Here is a 22,561-nt window from a genome sequence, read left to right as displayed (position 1 = left end):
GGCGGGAAGAACTGTGATTCAGGATTTCAAACTGTGGAGGGCAGAGTTTTACCTCTCAGTGTACAGCCTGCCGGAATTTATTAGGAGAATTATTAGGACACAGCCTTGACTATCGAGACACAGATTGTAACACACTACACGTCCCCAAAACCAAGTCTTGCTTTGGACAACTGTCCTTTTCAGCTGCTGCATCGTATGACTGGAATTTAATTACAAAAAAACACTGATATTGGATGCATTTATCTCTGTCTCTGCTTTTAAAGCCATCTAAAGGCAATTCTTGTAAAAAAAAAATAAAATCTTTTGACACTGTATTTAAGATTCTAAATACTTCATTTACACATAATATAATACACAATATGTTTTAATGTGTGGATATTTGTGTCTTTTGTTTTCTCCCTTACCCCTAAATGATTTTGCTGACACTTGCCATGCTAACACTGTAAATAAATAAAGGTTAAATCCTTGTTTGTTGTTTGAATGGAGCGAGTAGAAGAGGAGTGTCTTCTATAAATAGTTGTGGAGGAAACACTATATCAGTCTTTAGGAGCTCTTGCCAAAGTTGGTGGGAACCTAAGTAGTACATTTTTGAGCAGTTGTTTCTCTGGCTCAGACTGCTGGTGTACTATTCACTTGGTGTGTGTTGGTTTCCATGGTTGCGCTTGTGTTGACGGTGCTTTTGTCTGCGTGTGCATCAGGCAGAGAGACGGCTCGGGGAGCTGAGGCTCACTTGTAAAGTTTAAGAGATGTTTAAGTGTTCGTCCTATGATCCCCGCTGTTTCTGTCAGAATAGCTGACAGTTAAAGGCTGACACAGTTGTCTCGGATATCCCATAATCCTCCGTCAGAGGGATTATAGGACGCTGAAGTTGTTTGGTTGGAATTTCAACACCAAGACAGTGATACCACAAAATCTTAACTTCTTTGATTTCAACATCTTCATCCAAAAGACATGCAATGATCATTGTTAAAAGTACAGTGTTTATTGGTGAAGTTACTTGTTGCAGCTGAATATTTCTCACCTAACCTTTCGTTCTAGGTTATAGAATCTATGTTGCCTTCATAAACGCAAACATTACTGCTGCTTTGTTTACAGCCAAGCACTTCTATCTCAGCTGCAGAGCCCCATAAATTCTGCACGAGAGAGAGAGGAAGTAGGAAAATAAACTTCCAGTTTACTTTTCAGAATAAAAGCTCTCGTGTTCACTCATGTTCACTCACACTTGGATGTTGCGCATCTATGTGCAGCACATTTTCTGTCACTCATCTTCCATATCCATGCACACGCTGCCGGCACAGGAGCAACATGGGGTTAAGTGTCTTGCCCAAGGACACGTACTTATGGGCAGTATATTCGTTGCAGCAGTTTTACTCAATCTCTCTCTCCTGTTCTTTCAAGGCCTGTCTTTTCTCCTTCACCTCCTCTTTCTGTGTTGTCGTCTTGTCTCCCTCTCTTCTCTGCCACCTCCCTGCTTCTGATGACAAATATTTTTGGGTTATAGCCACTACGCCTCCTGCATACCAACCCGAGTCCAACATTCTCTCAGAACAGTGGGGGAAATTCAGTGTGTGAGGCATCTTTTTTAGCTCTGAGGAAACACTTCTGCCCTTTAGTTGAAGAGGCTCATTGACCAGTTATTGACTCACAATTCCATACTTGACCTCCATCATCCTGTATCTGCGTTTCCCCCCCTCTAATGCAGATCTGTGTCTCCTCATCAGGCCTTCATGACGCAGTCATGATTCTATTAGTGGAGGAAACCATCAGTAGCACTACAGCAGCTACCCATCACTTTACTCTTGTGTAGAATGAGCCCCACTGCCTCTAGTGAGCAATAAAGGGCATAAAGATGAATTACAGCTGACTTGGCTGCCATGGTAACACATCCATATCCTCTCCCACACTCTCTCTCACTCTCTCTCCACTTTCCATTCCACCCGTAATGTCTGCTGTGTGCAGTGTGGTGCGGCAGATTCAGCCCAAACCTGGGCTCAGATATTAAGTTAATTTTCTATCGTTTTCTATGTTCTCCAGTTTCCTTCCACAGTCCAAAAACATGCAGAGGTTAATCATTGACTCTGTTGACCATAGATGTGAGAGTGAATGCCATTCATCTGTCATGGACTTGTGCCCTGGGTGGGATTGGCTCCAGGTCTAGGTCCAGGTTCAGCTTTATTAAATAACAAATACTATTTTGATTCATTAATGAAACATTTCTAGGGCTGAAAAGTCATCAATTATGTTGATTGTTGATTAATATTTTTTTAAATTAATAAAATGAATTCTTTGCTTATATTTTCAGCTTCTTAGATGTGAATATTGTCTAGTTTCTTTGCATCTTTGGACATCTTCAAACTCACTCTGTGCAGGAAACCTTAGTCAAACAAAGAACCTAATGTTGAATTCTATTAAATCCATATATTGATCCGCCTCTCTCTTCACACCAAGGTCACCCTGATTGAACTGTGACAGGATTCCAATCCAATCTAAAACAACCACAGGGGACTGTGCTGTACAGGATAATAAAAAAAGACATTAAAGCTCACATGAGGCAATAAAATACATGTGAAAAACATCCAGCAGATTGCAGAACTTGAAATTGCTCTTCATTAAAAGGGTTTTGTGTATTACTATCATCGTTGTATAACAAACAACTGAAATCTGTTTTTTTTCTTTTTCTGTGTTGCAGTTGAAAGAGAGGAGGTGCAGAAGAGAACCTTCACCCGATGGATGAACCTGCACTTAGAGAAGGTTTGATGATTGATCCATGACATAGTGGAGGAAAGAGACGAAGCAGTTATCCTGCTCTGTCTCTGCTACACACTGTGTCATGCAATGGAGTTTTCCTGTAAATGCTTATGAAGACTGTAGCTGAGATGCAATGACAACATTTAAGCTGTACCAATATCAGTGGTTGTCAAAGTGGAGCCATATGCCATGTTTCCACAGAGTGCATTGGTTCCATTTGGTACAGTGCAGTGTGTGTATATATATGTGTGTATATATGTGTGTGTGTGTGTATATATATATATATATATATGTATATATATATATATATATACATATATATATATATACATATATACAGTATATGTGTATATATACCAACCCAACCATTTCACTCTTTGCTTGGCTGCTGGATGGACAATCCTCTGTTGTTGTCTGTTGAGCCGTGTTGATGTTGTCAACATTCGTTGTTGTCACAATGGTATGAAGTTAAAATAGTTGACCATTCATTTAGTAATTGATTAATCAAATAATCGTTGCACGGCTGTGATACGGGTGCATAGGGATCGTCTACAAAGTAGAACACCTACTGTCCTGAGTTTATAGGCACAACATTGTATTTTGGTGATGATATTATTCACTAATATCTATAGATCTATATCTATATGGAAAAACATTTTTTTTCATAATTTATGGAATTGTTATTTAGAATACGTTGTTATTGTTATAATTTGATATTGTTTGAAAGTAATATTTTGGTCACTATGACAGTTTGTAGCTTGTTTCTATGCTTGTAGTCTGTGGCACTTTAACCCTAATGGGAAATCCCACAAGGGAAAATAAAAGCAGAACTTGTTTGAATAATTTCTTTGCCATGTTTAGTTTGTTTATAAGAAGGATTGATTAAAATTGCAAATAGAACATTTTTAAGATAACATTTTTAAGCCCTTAGCCCATAGCTCTTGCCCTAATGTGAAGTTGTTTCCGTTTCCCTCCATCACTACTGTGTATCTACAGTCTACATGTGATGCATTAACCCGTCAAATGGAATAAACCTCAAAATTGATAGACCACTCTGGACCATTCACATCAAATGGAAAGTGCTGACTTGTAACTATATAAACCTGTGGGCTTCCACAGAGTGTTTCCACTAACGGGCTGCTTTTGGTTTGGAGATTTGTTGTTTCACTCCTGAGCTCCTGTGTCATTTCTCATCTGTTTGTTTCTGTCACAAATGGGGGCCGAGTCTGTGAGAGTGGAGGGAGTCTGATCAAGTCTTCTATTTTCTCTCACACAATGAGCCTCTCTTTTACGCTCTCTTTGGCCATGCATCAAATCTCTAACCCACTGACACACAATCATACATTTGTCCTCTGTTGTCTTAGGTCACTGCCACTCTTCACCTAGTCACCAATTTTCATGTTGTTTTTCATATTGTCGAGCCTGTGCTGTGTTACTGGCTTATTTTAAAGATAAATCTGCGTAGTTGAAGCTTGTGACGGCAGATTTTATAGTATATGCACGTACTCGCCACTTTATTAGGTACAAATGACACATGTTTATGTGGCAGGAGTTGCACCACGTGTGGTTTTCTGCTGCTTCAAAGTGATGTGCGTTCATAGACGGCATGATCTTCATAACTTGAGATTTAAGTGATTGCTGCCCCTTTGTCATCTCAAACCAGTCGACCTCTGGCATCAACATAAAAAATGCCCAAACAAACGGTCATCACCATTATGTCATATCACTCCTCGGTTGTTGACAAATAACCAGTCACACAAATATACTGTATGTATGCATTATTTGTGCTACACATATCCAGCGAAAATACAGATCTTTTTCAGACCATTCTCTTTAAACACTTGGGATGGTTGTGTGTGAAAATCCCTGTAGATCAGCAGTTTCTGAAACAATCACACCAACATCCATGCCATGTTCAAAGTAATTTAAATAACTAAAAGAACAAAGCAATTTTGCTTAAACAAGCAATTGAATAGGTGTACCTAATAAAGTGGCCGATTATTGTGTTTTTTTATTATATTGTATGAAAATATAAAAGAAATGATTTAGTGCTGCAACAATGAATCGATGACTTGATTTTTCAATAATGAATCCCTTTAAGTGGTTTATGATTTGAGGTTCTTTAAATATAAACATGTTCTAGTTTCTTTGCTCCATTATGAGAGTATCATCTCTTGTTGTGTCAGTAAAACTGTTTAAGAACAAATGCGAATCAGAATCAGGATTTTCTTTACTATGTGTGCGCATGTAAGGAATTTGACTGATGATGTTCTATCAAACTGACTTACAGTATATTGTTGATCAGATGTAAAAAAAAAAGTGAGATACCACCGTCTTTCATGTTTGTGATAATGGATTTTTGATATATTTCCAACATTCCTACAGTCTGTCATGGTGCCCTTATTTTCACCTTTCACCTAAACATTCACGTATTCAATGAAAAACTTGAAGTCATCATTTCAACTTCTCATTCATACCAATGCTGTTTTTAAATGTTTTTAAACTGCCAGATTGGCTTCAGATCGATCAGAAGGCAGCAATCCCTCTACAATTTCTTCAAAAATGTACTCTAATATTGTATAGTTTTATAATATTGATATATTCTTTGATATTTTTATTTAGATATTTTTTTCTATTTGCATGTATAGTTTGCGTTTATCACATCTTGTCATCCTGTCTAATCTGTTTTCTCTATCTAATCTGCCCTCAGTGTGACCCTCCCATTGAGGTCCATGACCTGTTCCGCGACATTCAGGATGGACGCATCCTCATGGCTCTGCTGGAGGAGCTCTCTGGATGCAAGCTGGTCAGATTCTTATGTTTTTGTGTCTTATTTTAGCTTATATTGTTACATTTTTATGCCACAGCAGCAGCAGGACTAGTTATTGTTTAAGCATCACTGTATGCATCAATAACATAATGATATTTTTTTCTTTTCATTCTAATCTATTTTCCAGTTGCATGGATATAAGAAGTCCTCCCATCGCATTTTCAGACTCAACAATATCGCGAAGGTCCTGTCTTTCCTGGAGGAGAGAAACGTGAGTTCCACAGCGAAAAATTGTCACTGAGTTAATGGCTGAACTGTTTCCTCATGCAAGGGTGTTGGTGTCCTCAGGTGAAGCTCGTCAGTATTGATGCGACAGATGTTGCTGATGGGAACTCCTCCATCGTGCTGGGTCTCATATGGAACATCATCCTCTTCTTCCAGGTAATGAATTCTTTCTCTGCCACTTTTCTAAATTGATCTAAACCATTGTGTTCACACATGGAAAATCATCTGAAGATGCATTCAGACCTGAACGTAGAGCTGTCCACTTGTGATTTGTATGAATGTAAACACCAGGTTTGAATGGGATCTTTGTTTTCCAAAAGGTTTGGGGTCATGTAGACCAAATTATACGTAATTTCAGGATATAATACATTTCATGTCTAGACACCCAAGATCAACTTACGTAAAAATAAAAGTATGCCATTCTGAACAGGTGAGTTTTTAGATTGGATTTGAAATGTGGGAGAGAGTGAGTTTTGGGGAGGTCAGGGGGGAGGGACAATGCTCCCCATTGTGACAATATGGGCAGGAGTGACAGTGAGGTGGATATGGTATTGCTGCAGAAAGATATATTAATGGCAGTGTCTTTCAACTTTCATGTAAGCATGTTCTGACTAGAATCTAGCTGGTCTTAGTCAGACTAATAACCTGGGTAATGCGACTCATAGTCCAAATACCTCTGCATGTATATGCTTAGTGGGACTTGAACTTGGATTTCCATTTTTTTGTTTTTTAACTCCAGACATGTTGCTAGACCTATTTATTTTCTGACTTCTGAACTGGAATGTGCACTTGGGGATAATTTTACTCCCAGTTCTGACCTCTGAGTTCTAATGAAAATGGAATGCAGAAGTAGTACATTTTCAAAGTTTCATGCTTATAAAGCAGTTATACACTAGTATATTCAATTCATGTCTATAACCTCCCACACACTGCACATTTAAAACATGAATAACCCATGTAAAAAAAAGATTGGCCCCAAAATCTATTAATAACAACTGCTTTTGTCACTGGGCAAAATACTAGCCCGCTCCTTTTTAGAGCATTTTTGAGTTTTTAAGGATGAACTGCCCATTTAAGGACTTGCCACAGCATCTCCACTGGACTCATGTTTAGGACTTAAACAAGGACATTCAGTGGTGGACATTATTGTGCACTTGCTTATGAACATTTTTCTTTCAGGATTTCCTGCTTTGGAGCTGAAATCATGGTTCCATCCTAGAGCTTTTGGATGATTTGTAATGGTTCTCACTGTTGTTTGCAATGCCAGAGCTTTAGCAATTGCTTTGTAGCTTTATGTGGATAGATTTTGTGGGTTAGACTTTCATATTTGTTCTTGTATTTCTTTGCTTTGCTGCATCATAGGGCCGGGCCCTGTGATTTCTAGTTCATATCACCCAGCCCTCCTGTGTCATGTGATATCTCTTACCTTACGTCACAGCAGCTTCATTATTTAATATTTACTCTGAACAGGTCAGACAAGAAGTAATGCCTGGATGTCTGTCGGGGTTCTTAGTCATATTGAGTAGTTAGCTGCAGTCAACTGGACTGAAGTTGAATTTGTTTCACCTCTCATCCAAGAGGCTTTTGAAGGTAACAACCTGAAACCGGGTCAGGTCAGATCTAATGACTCTAATCACAGTTTTCCAGCCTACGTTAAATACCTGGACTTTTCCACCAGTTAGTCAGCTTTGAAGCAGCCACTTGGTTAAGAGGTGAAATCTCTGCAATTTAAAGTCTAACTAAACCCCTCAGCCATTTTTTCAGGTGTAACATTTTATCCCAATGTCTAAATGTTAGAGACAATTAAAATCAACAGAATCTCTTCCTATTTCGGTTTCTTCATTTAGAGGTCACCAAAATGGATCATCTACCTCAAACTGAATCCATCATCCTTGCAGTAGAGTACAATAGTTATTATTTTGATCTCCATTTTGTTGAATATTTTAACCCAAATCATTTAGCCATATCATATAATTAAAATATGTAGGGGAATTACTTTTTCACAATGGGCCAGGTTTGTTTGAATAGCATTCTGTCTTTAATACAGGGTATCCGCGGTGTCTTAAAAAGTCTTAAATCCAATAATTTGAATTTAAGGCCTTAAAATGTCTTAAATTCTCCTAAAATCTCCTAAAAGGTCTAAAATACAATTTTGGAAGGTCTTTATTTAAAACATGCATAAACTTCAGTCTCGCTTTGAAATCGATTTTTGGGGATGCGATAACAGAACCACAACACGGAACTAAAGTAGGTCACCTGTGCTGCCCGGTGACAATTTATCGAGCACCACTAGCTAGTGTGCTGTGCGCGCGCCGCGGTGTGTTACAGCTTAGCATAGCAGCGGAGAAAACTTAACGAAAGCCCACAGCTAAGCCGAATTGCTTGCATGAGATGGGTAAGTGCAAGTTCAACGATTTGTGGCTCTAAATTTCCTTCATGTCTTTTGTACTTTTTGCCAAATGGGTCTTAAATTGTATTCATTATGGTCTTAAAAATTTCTTAAATTTGACGTGTTGAAACCTGGTTATTTATATTATTATTCACCCTGGACAGGTCACCAGTCCTCTTTATTATATTGAATAATATTTGCAGATCTGAAGAATTTAAATTTGACAAAGACAAACACTAAAAGCACTGCATCTCCTAACCCTGTGTTAGCTTTGGACCCAGGACTCCACCAGCTAGCATGTCGTTCATCTGTCTAGAAATAACTGTGTGGAATAATGATTAGCAAGGTTTACTGTAGATTGTGGTGCTCATAATGTAAAGTAACTAATCATTCAAATGGTAATCTAACTCTCTGTCTGCCTCCAGATTAAGGAGCTGACCGGTAACATCAGGAGTCAGTTCCCCTCATCCTCCAGTCTGTCGTCCATCCCGACCAGCTCGGACTCTGACACGTCCCTGTGCAGCACGCCATCAGATGACAGGCAGCTACTGTCCATGGCCATAAAGGAACAAAGCAAAGCCATTAAGAAACTCTTACAGTGGGTACAGAAGCGAACACGCAAGTGAGTATGGCCTGGACTGTTTTGTGATTTGTCGCAGTCACACAGTGGAGTAGTGTTAAGCACTGTTGCCTCACAGTGAGGCGGTTCAACAGTTTCGGATCCTGGCTTAACCATGGGCATTTCTCTGTGGAGTTTGCATGTTCTCCGTGTGCATGTGGGCTGTCTCCGTGTTCTCTGGTTTCCTCCCACAGTCCAAGAACAGAGGTTAATTGGACACTCTAAATTGACCGTAGGTGGGAATGAATTAATTAATGATAGGTAACAAATAGTGGGTGAATTTGGCCAAAACCAAATGACACCAATGAGTTCAGCTCTGTCTACTCAGTAAATATTGCCAACTATCACAGATGGCCACTTTGAGACATTGACCAAACAAGTGGACACTGTAGGCAATATTTCACTTACTTAAATAACATGTATTGGGAGTTGGGATTTGCATAGCAAAAATGCTATTATTTGTTGAATATTTGAATATTCTCAACTCCAGAGCTAGTGCAAATAATGCAAGGTTCACTCCCTGTTGAGCTTACAGGAACGACTAACGAGATGCATTCACAGACCCTGGTAAATGTTTAGCACTTCTGCAAGATATATACCATGTTAAGCTAAGAGGAGCAGCTTCAAGATGCATTCAAGAAACCTCATAAATGTTATCACTCCACTTTACACACATGAAGTCCAATAACTAAATATAACTGATAGGGGTGGGGGAAAAAAATAGATTCACATAGGAATCACGGTTCTATTCATGCACGATTCTGAATCGATTCATAAACTTCAAAAGTCGATTTTGAAAAAAAACACCATATATATATATATATATAATATTATAATTTTTTTTAAATTATTATTCTCTTTTGAAAAACCACACAAAACACCAGTTGGCACCATTTATGCAAGTTATTTTTTTGTACAGTAAGTACGTTTTTATTTGTTTTGAATGAATAAATGTTAACTTTTCTCTTAGGTTTGCCTTTGTGTGATCACATTATCACATTATCGTATACAAATGATTGTTTTGATGCCATAATTTGCCTTAACACACAATGCATTGTATCAATTTTTGAATCGAAACGTGAGCCTAATAATCACAATTGAATCTAATCGTGAGCCACCCAAAAAATTCACATCCCTAATAACTGAGGGGTTGTATGCAATCTATCCTCTGATGTCACACTATAATGTGTCAAGTGGGTTTGTCACTTAAATTCAATAATGACATGACTGACTGAGCTTTTCTCAACAGAACTTATAACAACACAGACAATTACTTATAATGTAACACAACTTCCTATACTTAATCTATTTCAGATGATATAATTTTCCTAAATCATAACTTAAATTTCAATAATATTAATTCACCAATCAAAACTTCATCACTCATATTACCAGAATATGAACTTTCTTGCTTCTCCGACACTGTATCAGACTTCAACTTGTATTTAGACTGAACAATTGTAAACTTACTCCTTGTTAATAGGTATGGTGTAGCTATTCGCGACTTTGGAAAGAGCTGGACCAGTGGTCTGGCCTTCCTGGCTGTTATCAAATCTATCGACACCAGCCTGGTAGACATGAGGAAGGCCTTGCTGAGGAATGCCAGGGAGAATCTGGAGGACGCCTTCAGGATAGCCCACTACAGCCTCGGTATCCCACGACTCCTGGAGCCTGAGGGTAACTTTTACACATTAAACTGTGATACTGAAGAAAAAGCTGCTTCAATGCAGAAGTGAGTAAATAACCTCTGCAGTTGGGTGCAGGGAAAATGTATATTGTATTGGTATTGGGTCAGACCAATTAACTCCGATCTCGTATTATTAATATTAATACTGAAATCAATACTAATACTTCTATTCATACTACTACTATGATTTGAAGAAAAACAGTAAAGATGACATGAAGCTATGGGAAAATGTTAAAATTTCCTCTTTCTTCACAATATCAATTGGAAGTTCGTATTACGTGATATGATTACAATCTGTCTCTCGACAAAGTCTATACATGCGTCCCACACATCGAGAGGCTAATTATTTCAACTTGCTCATTAAAAATGTGTGATGCATTCTATCCACCATCTTCACTTTTATGATATAAACAGCTGGTGAAGAGGCACATTTTCTGACATACTGCCTGATTTATGTGCTGTCTAGTGTCTACTGTATATGTCTATAGGATGAACCGCATTGTTTCCTGCCAGGGGGGCGTGTCAGAGACATTGCCCTGGTTGTGTGACATCATTGTCTGGAGCGCCATTATATTGTTTGCATGCATGCAAAGTAGATTTCAGAATAAACAGTGAGTCAGTGTGAGGACTGCACCCCAGCATAAGTTCAGAGACCTGATGAGCAAAAGCATGCACTGTATATTATGTATATTATTGTATTATGAAGTTAAATGTGCTCCAATTAGCTAAAGCTAGTTGCTACATGAGCAAGTACTTACTTATTTCTTGATATAAGAAAATGAGAAAGACTGGAATTTTACCTCAAAATCTACTTTATTGGGTGCTTGAGTGCTCTGTTTGCTATGAGGTTCACAGCTGCAACGGTAGCTCTCGATCATTGTGATCGATCGCTGCACGTTTAGGGATTCATTTCATACACTTCGCAGCAGCAATGAGGCGTGGTCAACCAGTTCATCGTTCATTTATCCACACATTACCACACAAGTCACAAAATCAGCACAAACAAATCTAGCAACTGTACTGATAATAAATAGACCGTTACATTTTGATTATTGAATCTGGCAGATCAGACTTGTGGTGTGATAGGAACAAACACAGTCTGAATGTGGCTTATGAGTTATAAAACAGTTACAAAACATAGTTTCAATGCCGTGAAATGTCAGTGCATTACAAGTGTAATTTTTCTTTTGCCCAGATCTGACTATCAATACACCAGATGACCAGTCGATTATTACATATGTGGCACAGTTCTTGGAGTACTTCCCTGGCATGGAGGAGGTAAGAATCCTCACTCTATCTTGCTCACTTTCCCTTTATGCATTTGCATCTTTTCCTTGCTCCATTCAATCTGTAAATAATATGTATTTACAGATTAGTTACTGGGAACAAACTAGTGCTTTTTAACATACTGTATGTTAAAGATGCATGATCCATTTGTGTTTGACATGATAAGACTTTGCCAAAGCATCTTTTTTTTTTTTTATCGAATGTGAGCATTAACTTCCACCAACTTCTTTCTTCCCTCAACTCAGCCAGAGGAGCCTTGCCAGCTGATTGAACGAAGTGTCTCCATGGGCCGACTCAACTTCCGCGACAGTGATGCTGAGAAGGCAAGGAACGACGCTCACCAAAGCAGAGTAAAGGAGCGGTCTTATCGGTTCCAGGGGGATTATGCTCCACCCCCACCCAAAATCTTAATTTCCTCCGTGTCAGAAGACAGGAGTGCCACGTCAACAAAGTTTACTCCAGCCACAGCTCGCTCATGGTCCACTGAAGACTTTCTATCAGATTCACCTCACTTGGAAACAATATCCAGCCGTGTAGTTGAGGAGACAAAGGAGCCCATCATTGAAGACAAACTATCTTACACTCAGTCTACTACTGGCTCTTCAGGGCCTGAGTGTGTTAATACTGATTCTGTACTTGGTGACTCAGCAGTCAGTTCACCTGAGTCCTGGATCGAGAGCGATTTTGGGGCGATATCAGAGAGGTTTTGTGAGAGCCAAAGTGACATTTCTTTGTGTGACAGTGGAACAGTCTCGGACGTGTACCATGCCATCCCTGTGGACGTTACTCCACATGATGAAGGATTTGTCCCATCCTTAGACGATAGAGACACCGATGAGCAGTCGTATGAGCATAAAGGTACTGACTCAATAGCTTCAGTGGAGAGAACAAAGGAACTAATTGAAGGAGAGTCAGCGGAAAAAGAAGTTGAAGTACTCGCAGAGAGAGAGGAAAACCAAGATGTGGTACGAGATCAGATCAAAGATGAGGTCACGGAAGAAGCAGATACTCAAAAGGACGAACGACTGGAACCTTCTTTTGAACTCCATGTTTGGCCCGATTTGCAGGTCAACACTGGTGCCCATCCTCTTGAAATCGAGAAAACTAACCTCGGCCTCAACGATGAACTACCAATTCCGGATAATTTTGGAGAATTTGCCAGACAAACCAGTGTTGAAGAGAGCGCTTCGGCGGAATCGGCAGATTCCTTTGTGGATGCACAGGGCCATGAAGGACAAATGAATGTTCAAAAGGAAAATGTGAATGTGTGCGAGGAGGAGGCTGCAGTAGAAACTGAACCTTCTGGGGAGAAAGGGGAGGATTCAAGACTTGAACTGTTTGTTGTAAAGGAAAAGGACGAAGGGGTTGTGGAAACAAGTCGAGATGTTCTTATATACCACCTCCATCTTCAAGAAAGCGGTTGCACAGATAGCGATGGTGCGCTAGTACACACAAACACAACTAAGCAAGAGGGAGCATTAAGTATTCCTCTTATCTCCGTTTCCACAGAGCCAGAGGAAGAGGAAGAAAATGAAGAAGAGGGTGAAGAAAAAGCATGTGACAAAGACAGACGAGCAGAAACTGGGGGTGAAGAGATGCACAAGTTCGAGACAACTGGACATGATGGGATTGATCCAGATGTCAGTGTCTCTCAAAATTCAGATGAACTGAGCAGTGACTCCAGTAACAACGATCAAAGAAATTCTGTTGAAATTTCTTGGCATTTCGATGACGCGAATGAACCCAATCTAGGAAATTCTTCAAATGTAGACACGAGCACTCCATTCACAAATGATGACATGAAACTAGGTGAAGCCAATCAAGAATGTCATAACCTTCAAGACACTTGTGAGACAGATGCCACTGATATGGAATTAACGGCTCGTACTCTTTCTCCACATGACAAATCTCAACCTTTGAATACTGACCAGGGCACACGAGACACCGTCTCTATTAGTGTTACCACGGAAACACAGCAGAGCCTGTTCAATCCAGTTGAGTCAGAGTTGACCGACACGATGGGGATTTCATGTCATAAAACAGATAATGAGTCCAAAAAAACCATGGATTTCCTTAATGCAGACTTTGATCGAAGTTCTCCCACAGAGGATGGAGTTGACCTGATTGAACCCATGGATCTGTTCTACCCAGACAAAGAGGAGCATCAGTTTATTGAGCCACTTTACACTGAAATGCAGAGTTGGCCTTCTGTTTTGAGTGTGTCAGCTCTTGAACCAGCACCAGCTTCAGAGACCTTACTCGATGACCAACCACTCAACCTTCTTTGTGAGGACTGGAGGAATGGAGTGGATTTCATGCAAGATGAGGTAAATGTGAATTTACTAAGCAATGCCTCCTTTTTTTAGAATTTTGAATTGGCACAATCTGATTGTTAAACCTTAGTGTATTTAGGCTATAAATCTTCTTTCTATAGCAGGAATATTACTGCATTCTGGTGTTTTCTGGGGTGGTCTGCTGGAGATGTTTAATACCTAGATTCATTCAGATTCATAGCCTACATCCTGACTTGCAGGGCTTTCACAAGTAAACCTGAGCTGACCGACCAAGTTTGGTCTTAGCTGCCCCCACACTAGAAAACTAATGTAGATAACTGCCTACTTTATAGATTTGTGTTTCAAATGTAAAGGCAAGTTCATGGTTGAGTATACAGTACTGTGCAAAAGATTCAGACACCACCAGCTCTGTTGTTTTTCTGTCAAATTCTGTGGTCATTGGCATTTGGAATCAAGTGATGCGTCTTAAAGCTGATCTTATATATTAGCGAGCTGTCACTGACTTTAACTCATGCAACATGTGTATGTAATGCTCAAGCATGTCTTGAATAAACCTGGCATAATAGAAATGTTTACAGCAGATATTTCTTTAAATTAAATAGTAGGACAAACACAGGATTTACCAGTAACATTAATTAAGGTTCCACTCCAGTATTAACAGAGCGTTACACAGTGTGTTGTTATTGTTCAAGTGTAAGGGTAAATCACAACAACGAAAAACTGCATACATATTTCCTGGATGTGTTCCAGTAAAGTGAAATAGAAATAATTCTCCTCTATTGTCGTTATAGCATTGCTAAAACAACAAATCTAACAGTGGCCTAAGACTTCTGCGCAGTACTGTATTTTAATTACTGTTAAAAAACATTTTTTATTTAAACTAAATGTTATGTTTTGTATATTTTTTGCATTCTAAAGAGCATTTCATGATTTCTGTTTAGTCAAAATTTTTAACATTTAAGAGCATAAATATTATTACTAACTATTATGTTGTGGATACTCCTCTCAAACACCTTTCCAACTGCGCTCTTTGATATTTCCTACTTCTACTGCATCCTCTTGCTTCTTCAACTGATGGCGAGTGCAGTTGCAGCACCTACCATTGGGGAGTGATGAAGTAACGAACACTGCTTCTATACTCTTTGTGCCAGTTCAGCCGAGAACATAAGCCGAGGCATAATTAATTAAATTAATTAATCGAGTGTTCACCTAGATAAGATTAAAGAAAATGATTATGGGAAACCTGGCCCGCTACAGGGTGTCCGATAAGAACTTGAACCCTGGGATGCAGATTCTAGAATGTTATTTAATAAAGGAGATGATCCAAGGAATGCGGTTCTGCATTATGAAGAACAAAACGAATACATAAATGCATAAAACACCAATAAAACAAAATTGTCTCTCAGCCAGTTACACAGCTTTAAACTACATTTCTAGAGCAAAAATCACAGACTGCGCCTTCGTGGACCACATGTGGCCGACTCCCCGATTATGGCAAATATTGCAGCATGTGCAGGTGGATATATCACCCTTCAAATCACAAATGAAAATATGCGTTGGCAACTGTAAGCATCACAAATAATGTGGCTATAACACAAAAAAACATCACTACATGTTGAACTATGTAGGTGGAAGAAATATACAAATGAGGGTCAATTTATAAAGACAAAGGAGCAGTTTAATACAAACAAGGTGCCATGGTTGCCCTCAATCTCTCCGTACATGAAATATAATTAACAAAAATGGTCTGTTGCCGCTGTTCTCTCATTGAGGTCCTCACCACTGATGCAGTACACGTGCTGCTATTCACGTGCTGCAGAGAGCAGGGAGAGGGTGTGCAAATACACCACTGATTAACAGTGAGCGAGCGCCTGGACAGAGCAGCAGGAGCCCACTGGCCTTTTCTACAAGATAGATTAACTGATTTTTTTTTTTGGTGTGAGAAATCTGAGATGTGTTGTAGAGTGTGTGAAGGCAGTCAAAAGAGTGTGTTTTGCTCAGTGTGCGAGAGTTGGTTACCCTGCTACAGGTAAAAATGAAACAGTTCTACTGTGCTCATAAGTTTTCACACCCTGACAGTATTTATGATTTCTTGGCCATTTGTCAGAGAATATGAATGAAAACACAAAAGCTGAAGCCATTTATTGTCAAACATACGGTGGCCCTGAGGTGCAAAACGCAAATCACACAACACAAACGCAAATCAAAAAACACGAAAGCCGAAAACACAAAAACATTAACTCAAAATGGAAGAGACGGGTATCTGCGATCGACCAGGGTTGTCGTTCACAAAAACATTCTCCTATACTTAATTAAGCTCCAACAATATTTGTCCCTGTTTCTTGCTCTTATTAGGTGATCACTGGGATCAACCAAGAAACTCATGAGCTTCTGCGTGGGGAGATCAGAGGACCCTGGGGTGACTTTGTTCCAGCAGATCACTGTGATGTCAGTGAGGCTGAACAACAGAGCTCAGGCTCTGCTGTGGAAGACACAGAGCCTCTGAGGTAAGTTTTCTATTCTTAGCCCTCTCGCTGGAACACTGAGAAACACACTTTTCCCTCAGGGAAACCACTGTTATGGTAATGGATGGAACTGCTTCAACTTTGCTCTGTAGTTTTCTTTAACATGTAGAAAAAAGTTTCTCCGTGTGGGATGTTGATGGAAATGAATACAGCCATATGAGGTTTAAAGGAAGATTAAAGTGTAACTTCAGTCTCAGGTCTGCGATGCTGAAAGAAGGCCAAAATCTAAAAATAAGATGTATGTGACATGTGACCTAAATCCAGCTGGAATTTTGACTTTCATGTGGAATGGTCCATTTCGAAACAAAACTAATCACAGAAGTGCTTGTTTATAAAAAGATGATCGGCTACTGACACTTTTTTTTCCAGGTTCTCTCCTTCTTGGGGTCGCCACAGTGGATTATCTGCATATTTTGATTTGGCTGCGACTTTTACACCAGTTTCCCCACCTGACACTACCCTCCCATTTAATTTAAAGTCTTCAAATTAACAATAAGGAATGGAGTGCCTTCCTCGGGGATACCCCAGACCTTGATTTGGCGGGGATTCAAACCAGCAACTCTCCATTTACAATTACAATTCCCTTCCACACATTCATTATCAGTTACAGTGACTCTTTGTGATAAATATAAAAAAAAGATTTAATAAAACAAATGTTTTTCAATGATTGTATTTACTAAATACAGGACTTATGGAATTTACGAAGTTCTTGAATGCCTCTTGAAGCTGCTGCTCTAAGCCCAACATGCTGTAGGTCCTGCAAATGTGATGCAATTTATTTAAGTCTTTGAATGCATCGTGTTGGCTCTAAACACTGTGACCTGCATATTACTTTCACTAGTGCTCATGGGGTTTAGAATATTCAACAAATAATACAATCAATTATCTATAACATAATAATATAACATTTTTGCTCAAACCTAATATGGTCTGTCCAACTGACCAAACCATTGTTTTTGTCCTTTCAGCAGTGATACTGAATGTCCCAGCCGACGAGATGATGTTGACAGTCTGATACCTACAGTTCTCCGTCACAGAAAGAGGGCGAGCCTCACAGAGTCTGCGGTTAGTTTGGCATTTGCCTCCCTCTGGAGAATATACTGTACCATCCTTGGATAAACAACCTCTGTGATACTGTGTTTTCCACCCCGACAGGACTGTCAGAGAGCCATAACTGCTGCAACCAGAAGAGCTGACGAGGCTGACGCTGTCTGGTAAGCAAATGCACAATACATCAAAAATATTCCTGACATTATTGTGGTCAGGCTTTCGTTAACGGAGCAGTGCGTGGGATTGCATGGCATCTAGGGGTGAAGTTGCATACTGCACCCAACTGAATACATTTTCAAAACAGTTTTCACCAAGACTGCAACGATGAAGCGATTGTTCATTCAATCGTGAACTACTTTTATAATAAGTTTGAGTGTTGAGTGCGTTTATTTAAAGCGGACCTAGACCGGAAGTTCCAATTAACACTGTTTTTTAGTGTGTATCTGCATCATTACCTTGTTTAAGAAGCCCTGAAGGTTCAAAACAAACAGTTCAGCCACTGCTGAGAACGCTGTGTTTTATTGTAATCTTGGGCTCAGAGAGATCTCTGAAAAAACCCGGTCTGGAACAGCAGATCGTCCTGCTCCGGGCACTAGTCCGGGCACATCCGGTTGCGTACATTGAACCGCAGAAGAAGAATTACGTCGGTTGTGGAGGTGTTTCACGAGCGACAGTGTCTTCTGACTCTGGGTCTGACTCTGGGTCAAAGTCATAAAAGGGACTGCGGCGGGGAGTCGTGAAGAAGCTATTTTTAAACATTGTTAAAACAATGTTTTGATAATGAGTAGCAGTGCATCCACCGTTCCAGAGGGGGGAGCTGGGCTTCTGAGAGCGGGTGTGCTGATTATGTCACTTCCGGGGTACTGGCCAATCACAAGACAGTTGGGAAGCCAGGGTGAGAGTTGAGTCTGAAATATCGTGGCTGGGGAACAGCGTCAGAAAAGAGGATTTCTATCGGCTCGTTTACTGCAACTAGCAGGTTTTTGACCATAAAAACAAGTTAATGTATGTAAGTAGACCTCCATAACGAACATGTGCAACAGGACCACTCTATGTGAGCTTTAATAATTAAAACCAATTTCTCAGATTTTCAGCTTCAGGTTTCTTTTCTCCATATTAACAATGAAATCATTAAAACGGAAAAGCTTTGGTTTTGGGACAAAACAAGACATTTGAGAACATCTTTATTTCGAGGTTTTGGAAACACTGATGATAACAGCAGCGTAGACTCTCAAATTAGCGGCACTGTGTGCAAGGAAATGTGCTGTTATGAAATCAGTGTTCGCAAGGTCAGGAAGCTTTTATATCTGGAAATCAGCAACGTAAACACAAGCAAATCCAATAATTTGGTTTTACATTGAATTCAGCTAAACTTAACCTGGGTGTCACGTGAAAATGTTCTGTTCTGTGTTTTTGTGTTCATATAGTTGGAGTGACAGCTCAGAGCTCTATGTGATTCTGCTGCTCTGGCTCCTGCTCTATTGCTTTTGGCTCCTGCCACAGTTGGACCTGAAGACACTGCCTAGCCTGCTGCTCAACTTTAACCACTGAACACACCCACAGACACACGCTCACACACAGCTCAACTGCCACTCGTCTTCTGTATTCATTGCATTGATTGTAAAGGTAAATTGAAGGCATTTAAAAGATTTCTATTTTAAACAACCGTGTGGCTTGTAATCGATATCGGTTTGACAAACTGTAAGAACCACCTCTGGCTAAAAGACACCAGCCCTGAAAAGATTTGGGCGATAAAGTCTTTATTTTGATTCAAAGTCATTAAATAAAGTGAAACTGAATTTGTAATCCTGGAAAATAAGTCACAGCTATTGTCACAATAACACTTTCACCCATAAAAATTTGCCTTTATCCCCAAAATACTATTTCATCATGACTTTAATTGTGAAACCTTTCACTCTTAATTACAACTTCCACTACAAACTAACTAACTGTTGTTTGATAGTGTTGGAAACACACAAGCATCACCCCAGTTCTTCTTTATGGATAATGGTTGCGAAAGAATATGTATTTGTAATATTTTATGGCCGATGAGATGTATAAAATCGATTTTTAAAAAGTTTTATGATACAGAAATGTTTTACGTGATTGCCTTTTTTTCTTTTTTTTGCTTGAGTTTGAAATTGCTTTACAATGAAATATATTTCTGTTATTTTGAACAGTGTCTGTAATGAAGGTTTATTACCAATGGATACTAGATATGATTTTCATCATAATAATCATCAGTCCTTGAGCATGACTTTTACACAGGCTCATAGTACATGACGTCAGAATCGTGGCTGATGTGTGTTTGTTGATGGGATATTTGAACTTTAACACTGTAAAAAGTAGAGCTGGCTCCAAATTCTGCTGTATTTAATTACACACTGTATTAAGTATACTAATCATAGTATATAAGAAATTAATGTACTTTATTGTTTTGTACACAAAAACTTACTGACACTTACGCCTCGTTTCCACATAGCTGTGTGTTGAAGGTGTGCTGATTGCACTTAGTTACACCTAGTTTCGGTACTTATCGTCAAAATGTGCAAGTTCGTAAATCAAATATTTAACACACTGTGCATTAATTAAAAATCTTATTTAGTTAAAAGACATTAATACATTGCATATATGAGCAGCACATTTTCTCACCCATCTGGAGCAATGTGGGGTTAAGGCATATAGACTACCTGTAGCAAGGAAAGAAACCCACCATCAGTGTAGAATTATTTTCTGTGTATAGCACTCTATGGGATGGAGTTTGTAGGTGACGGACAGAAAATAAAATTATGTGGAAACAAGGCGTAAAGCTGCAGTAGGCAGATTGTAATTTTTTCCTTTTTCCACCATATTTTTGGTGTTGTTCAGCTAATAATTATCCATGGTTTGGCATAGACCATATATAAGACATATAGGTCACCTAGTTTGTGTAAGTCCCTAGGTTTAGCACTTTTTCAGTCGAACATGATGTACATTTTGTAAATTTATAGGAATGAGATGATTAAGTATGACATGATTGGACACCTGTGTGATTGACAGCTGGTACCGTCCAATAGGCGCCTGGTTGCAGGTGGCGTCTGTGGATTTCCTGACATAGCACCAGACAAATTGAGACTCTTGAAGCTTCATGGGAGAAGACTGCATGTCTTTTTATATTAAGTCTATGGATGGAGGCTCGTCGTCCTAAGCCCCTCCCGCCAAATGAGTACCGACAGACCTACGTACTTAATATACAAGGAACTCTCTGTATTTCAGAAAGGCTCCACCCAAGTTGACATGTGTTTTATTGCATTTGTTGTCCAACCTTCTTTAATGTCTTCTTTTTCCATATTATTTGTGGTTTTCTTTTTCCAGTTTAATCAGTTGTCACTGAAAGCGGAATAGCAAACCTTTAACGATTAGAATAGAACAGCCAGTAGGAGGCACCCTCTCTCTCTCTGAACTGCTCTGATGGGTCAAACGCCCTCTCACAGACCGGGTTTTCTCTCAGCTAGAAACACATTCTAAAGGAGGCAAAGTCAAGTATTACATTTTGATGAAAGGTTGTTAAGGAATTTTTGATCAGTAATGCAAAAAAGAAAAACCTGCCTACCCCAGCTTTAAACTCTCTGTATTACTTACAGAATACCACTGCCAGTAAAACTTAACAACATACGTGGGAATGTTTTTTTTTTTAAAGATCGATAATCATAAATGTTGAAAATGTATATCTGAAGTAGACTTATTTTGATGTGTAAATGGTGCGTTAGAGGCATCCACTCCCTTTACCAAAGTTGTCCTAAGTTTGAGTTCCCTAAACACAACCATGTTAACATTACTCATGCTGTTGGTTCCCACAAGTACATGCTTAACACTGTGCTTTTAATCAATTTCTCAGGAAATAAAGTATGAATCTTGATGTAAAAAAATAGACGTCTTTCTTTTGTTGTCGAGTAAAGGAGTTTGTATAATTGACACCAATTCTCTCTTTGAAGGAGGTGTACACTGGAATTTTACTAAAATCTTCATGAGCTGTTAACATTGTTGTTATGATGTTAACTCAGGGAGCTCTATACAGCAGAAGCTGTCTAACTGTTCATCTGGTGCTTCTGAAGCTCGAGTGCTAAAGTGAATCTGTACCACTAGGAGGGAGAAAATGTTCTCAAATTGACGTTATTTTATTCACAAAGAAGTGAAAAGTATGTTCACTCACTTTTTGGACATGGAGCTCATGCAAATGTACCAGGTGTACCTTTGAATTGCAAACGTGGATAAAGCTATAACCATGCACGCCCACGTCTATTATTTCACAAGTGTTGATTGCACAGATGATTCTGTTCTAAAGTTTCCCAAAGAGACACTGTGTACACAGTCGCAGGACCGTATCAGGCTCTCCCCTCCCCAAACCACCACAGGCCACTGAAAGGACTGTGTAAAGATAGATCAGCTTTTGTATTGTATTGTGCTCTTAAATGTCAAATTACAGCACTACAATTTAACAAAAGAAGAAATCCCGTATCCACCTTCACAGGTGAATCAGATGCACATATTCATGATCTGACTGCACTAATCTGTGGCTCATAAAATGGTGTCACACGAATCAGAATCAGAATCATAATTACATTGATCACCAGTGGGAACTGAAAATATCACACAGAGAATTATTATGTCCTCCTAATTTTGAGTTGTAGTCTTTCTATCTATCAAGCCTTCTGTAAAACATGTTAGTCCAACATGCAAAGATCTTCAAAACAGGTAAGAGGGTGCATTTTCCCATGTTCATAATAACCATCTCCAACCAAATATCAGGTCATCCAGCGAAGAGAAAGTACATTTTAACATATAGGATGACAAAAACTATACGACAACAGAACGTTGAAATCAAATTGTTATCTCTAGGATGATGTATACACTAGGTCCACCTTTCC

General features: G+C 39.2%; 1 protein-coding gene across 1 annotated transcript in view; it reads left to right on the top strand.

Moving 5' to 3' along the window:
- clmna (calmin a) overlaps positions 1-19,205 on the top strand; it is a gene marked incomplete at both ends in the record, with an annotated part of 29,783 nt that extends 10,578 nt beyond the window's left edge. The window contains 12 exons of the mRNA XM_083907777.1: positions 2,690-2,751; positions 5,459-5,554; positions 5,706-5,789; positions 5,867-5,959; positions 8,618-8,814; positions 10,295-10,488; positions 11,694-11,776; positions 12,031-14,112; positions 16,435-16,586; positions 17,573-17,669; positions 17,760-17,818; positions 19,082-19,205. Coding sequence (XP_083763903.1) covers positions 2,690-2,751; positions 5,459-5,554; positions 5,706-5,789; positions 5,867-5,959; positions 8,618-8,814; positions 10,295-10,488; positions 11,694-11,776; positions 12,031-14,112; positions 16,435-16,586; positions 17,573-17,669; positions 17,760-17,818; positions 19,082-19,205 — 3,323 coding nt within the window. The remainder of the gene's footprint in view (positions 1-2,689; positions 2,752-5,458; positions 5,555-5,705; positions 5,790-5,866; positions 5,960-8,617; positions 8,815-10,294; positions 10,489-11,693; positions 11,777-12,030; positions 14,113-16,434; positions 16,587-17,572; positions 17,670-17,759; positions 17,819-19,081) is intronic.
- Between the last annotated feature and the right edge of the window lie 3,356 nt (positions 19,206-22,561).

Source organism: Microchirus variegatus, assembly GCF_963457635.1.
Source record: "Microchirus variegatus genome assembly, chromosome: 21".
Lineage (NCBI taxonomy): Eukaryota > Metazoa > Chordata > Actinopteri > Pleuronectiformes > Soleidae > Microchirus > Microchirus variegatus.
The sequence above is the reverse complement of the archived record's forward strand: the minus strand, read 5'-3'. Positions and strand labels throughout refer to the sequence as shown.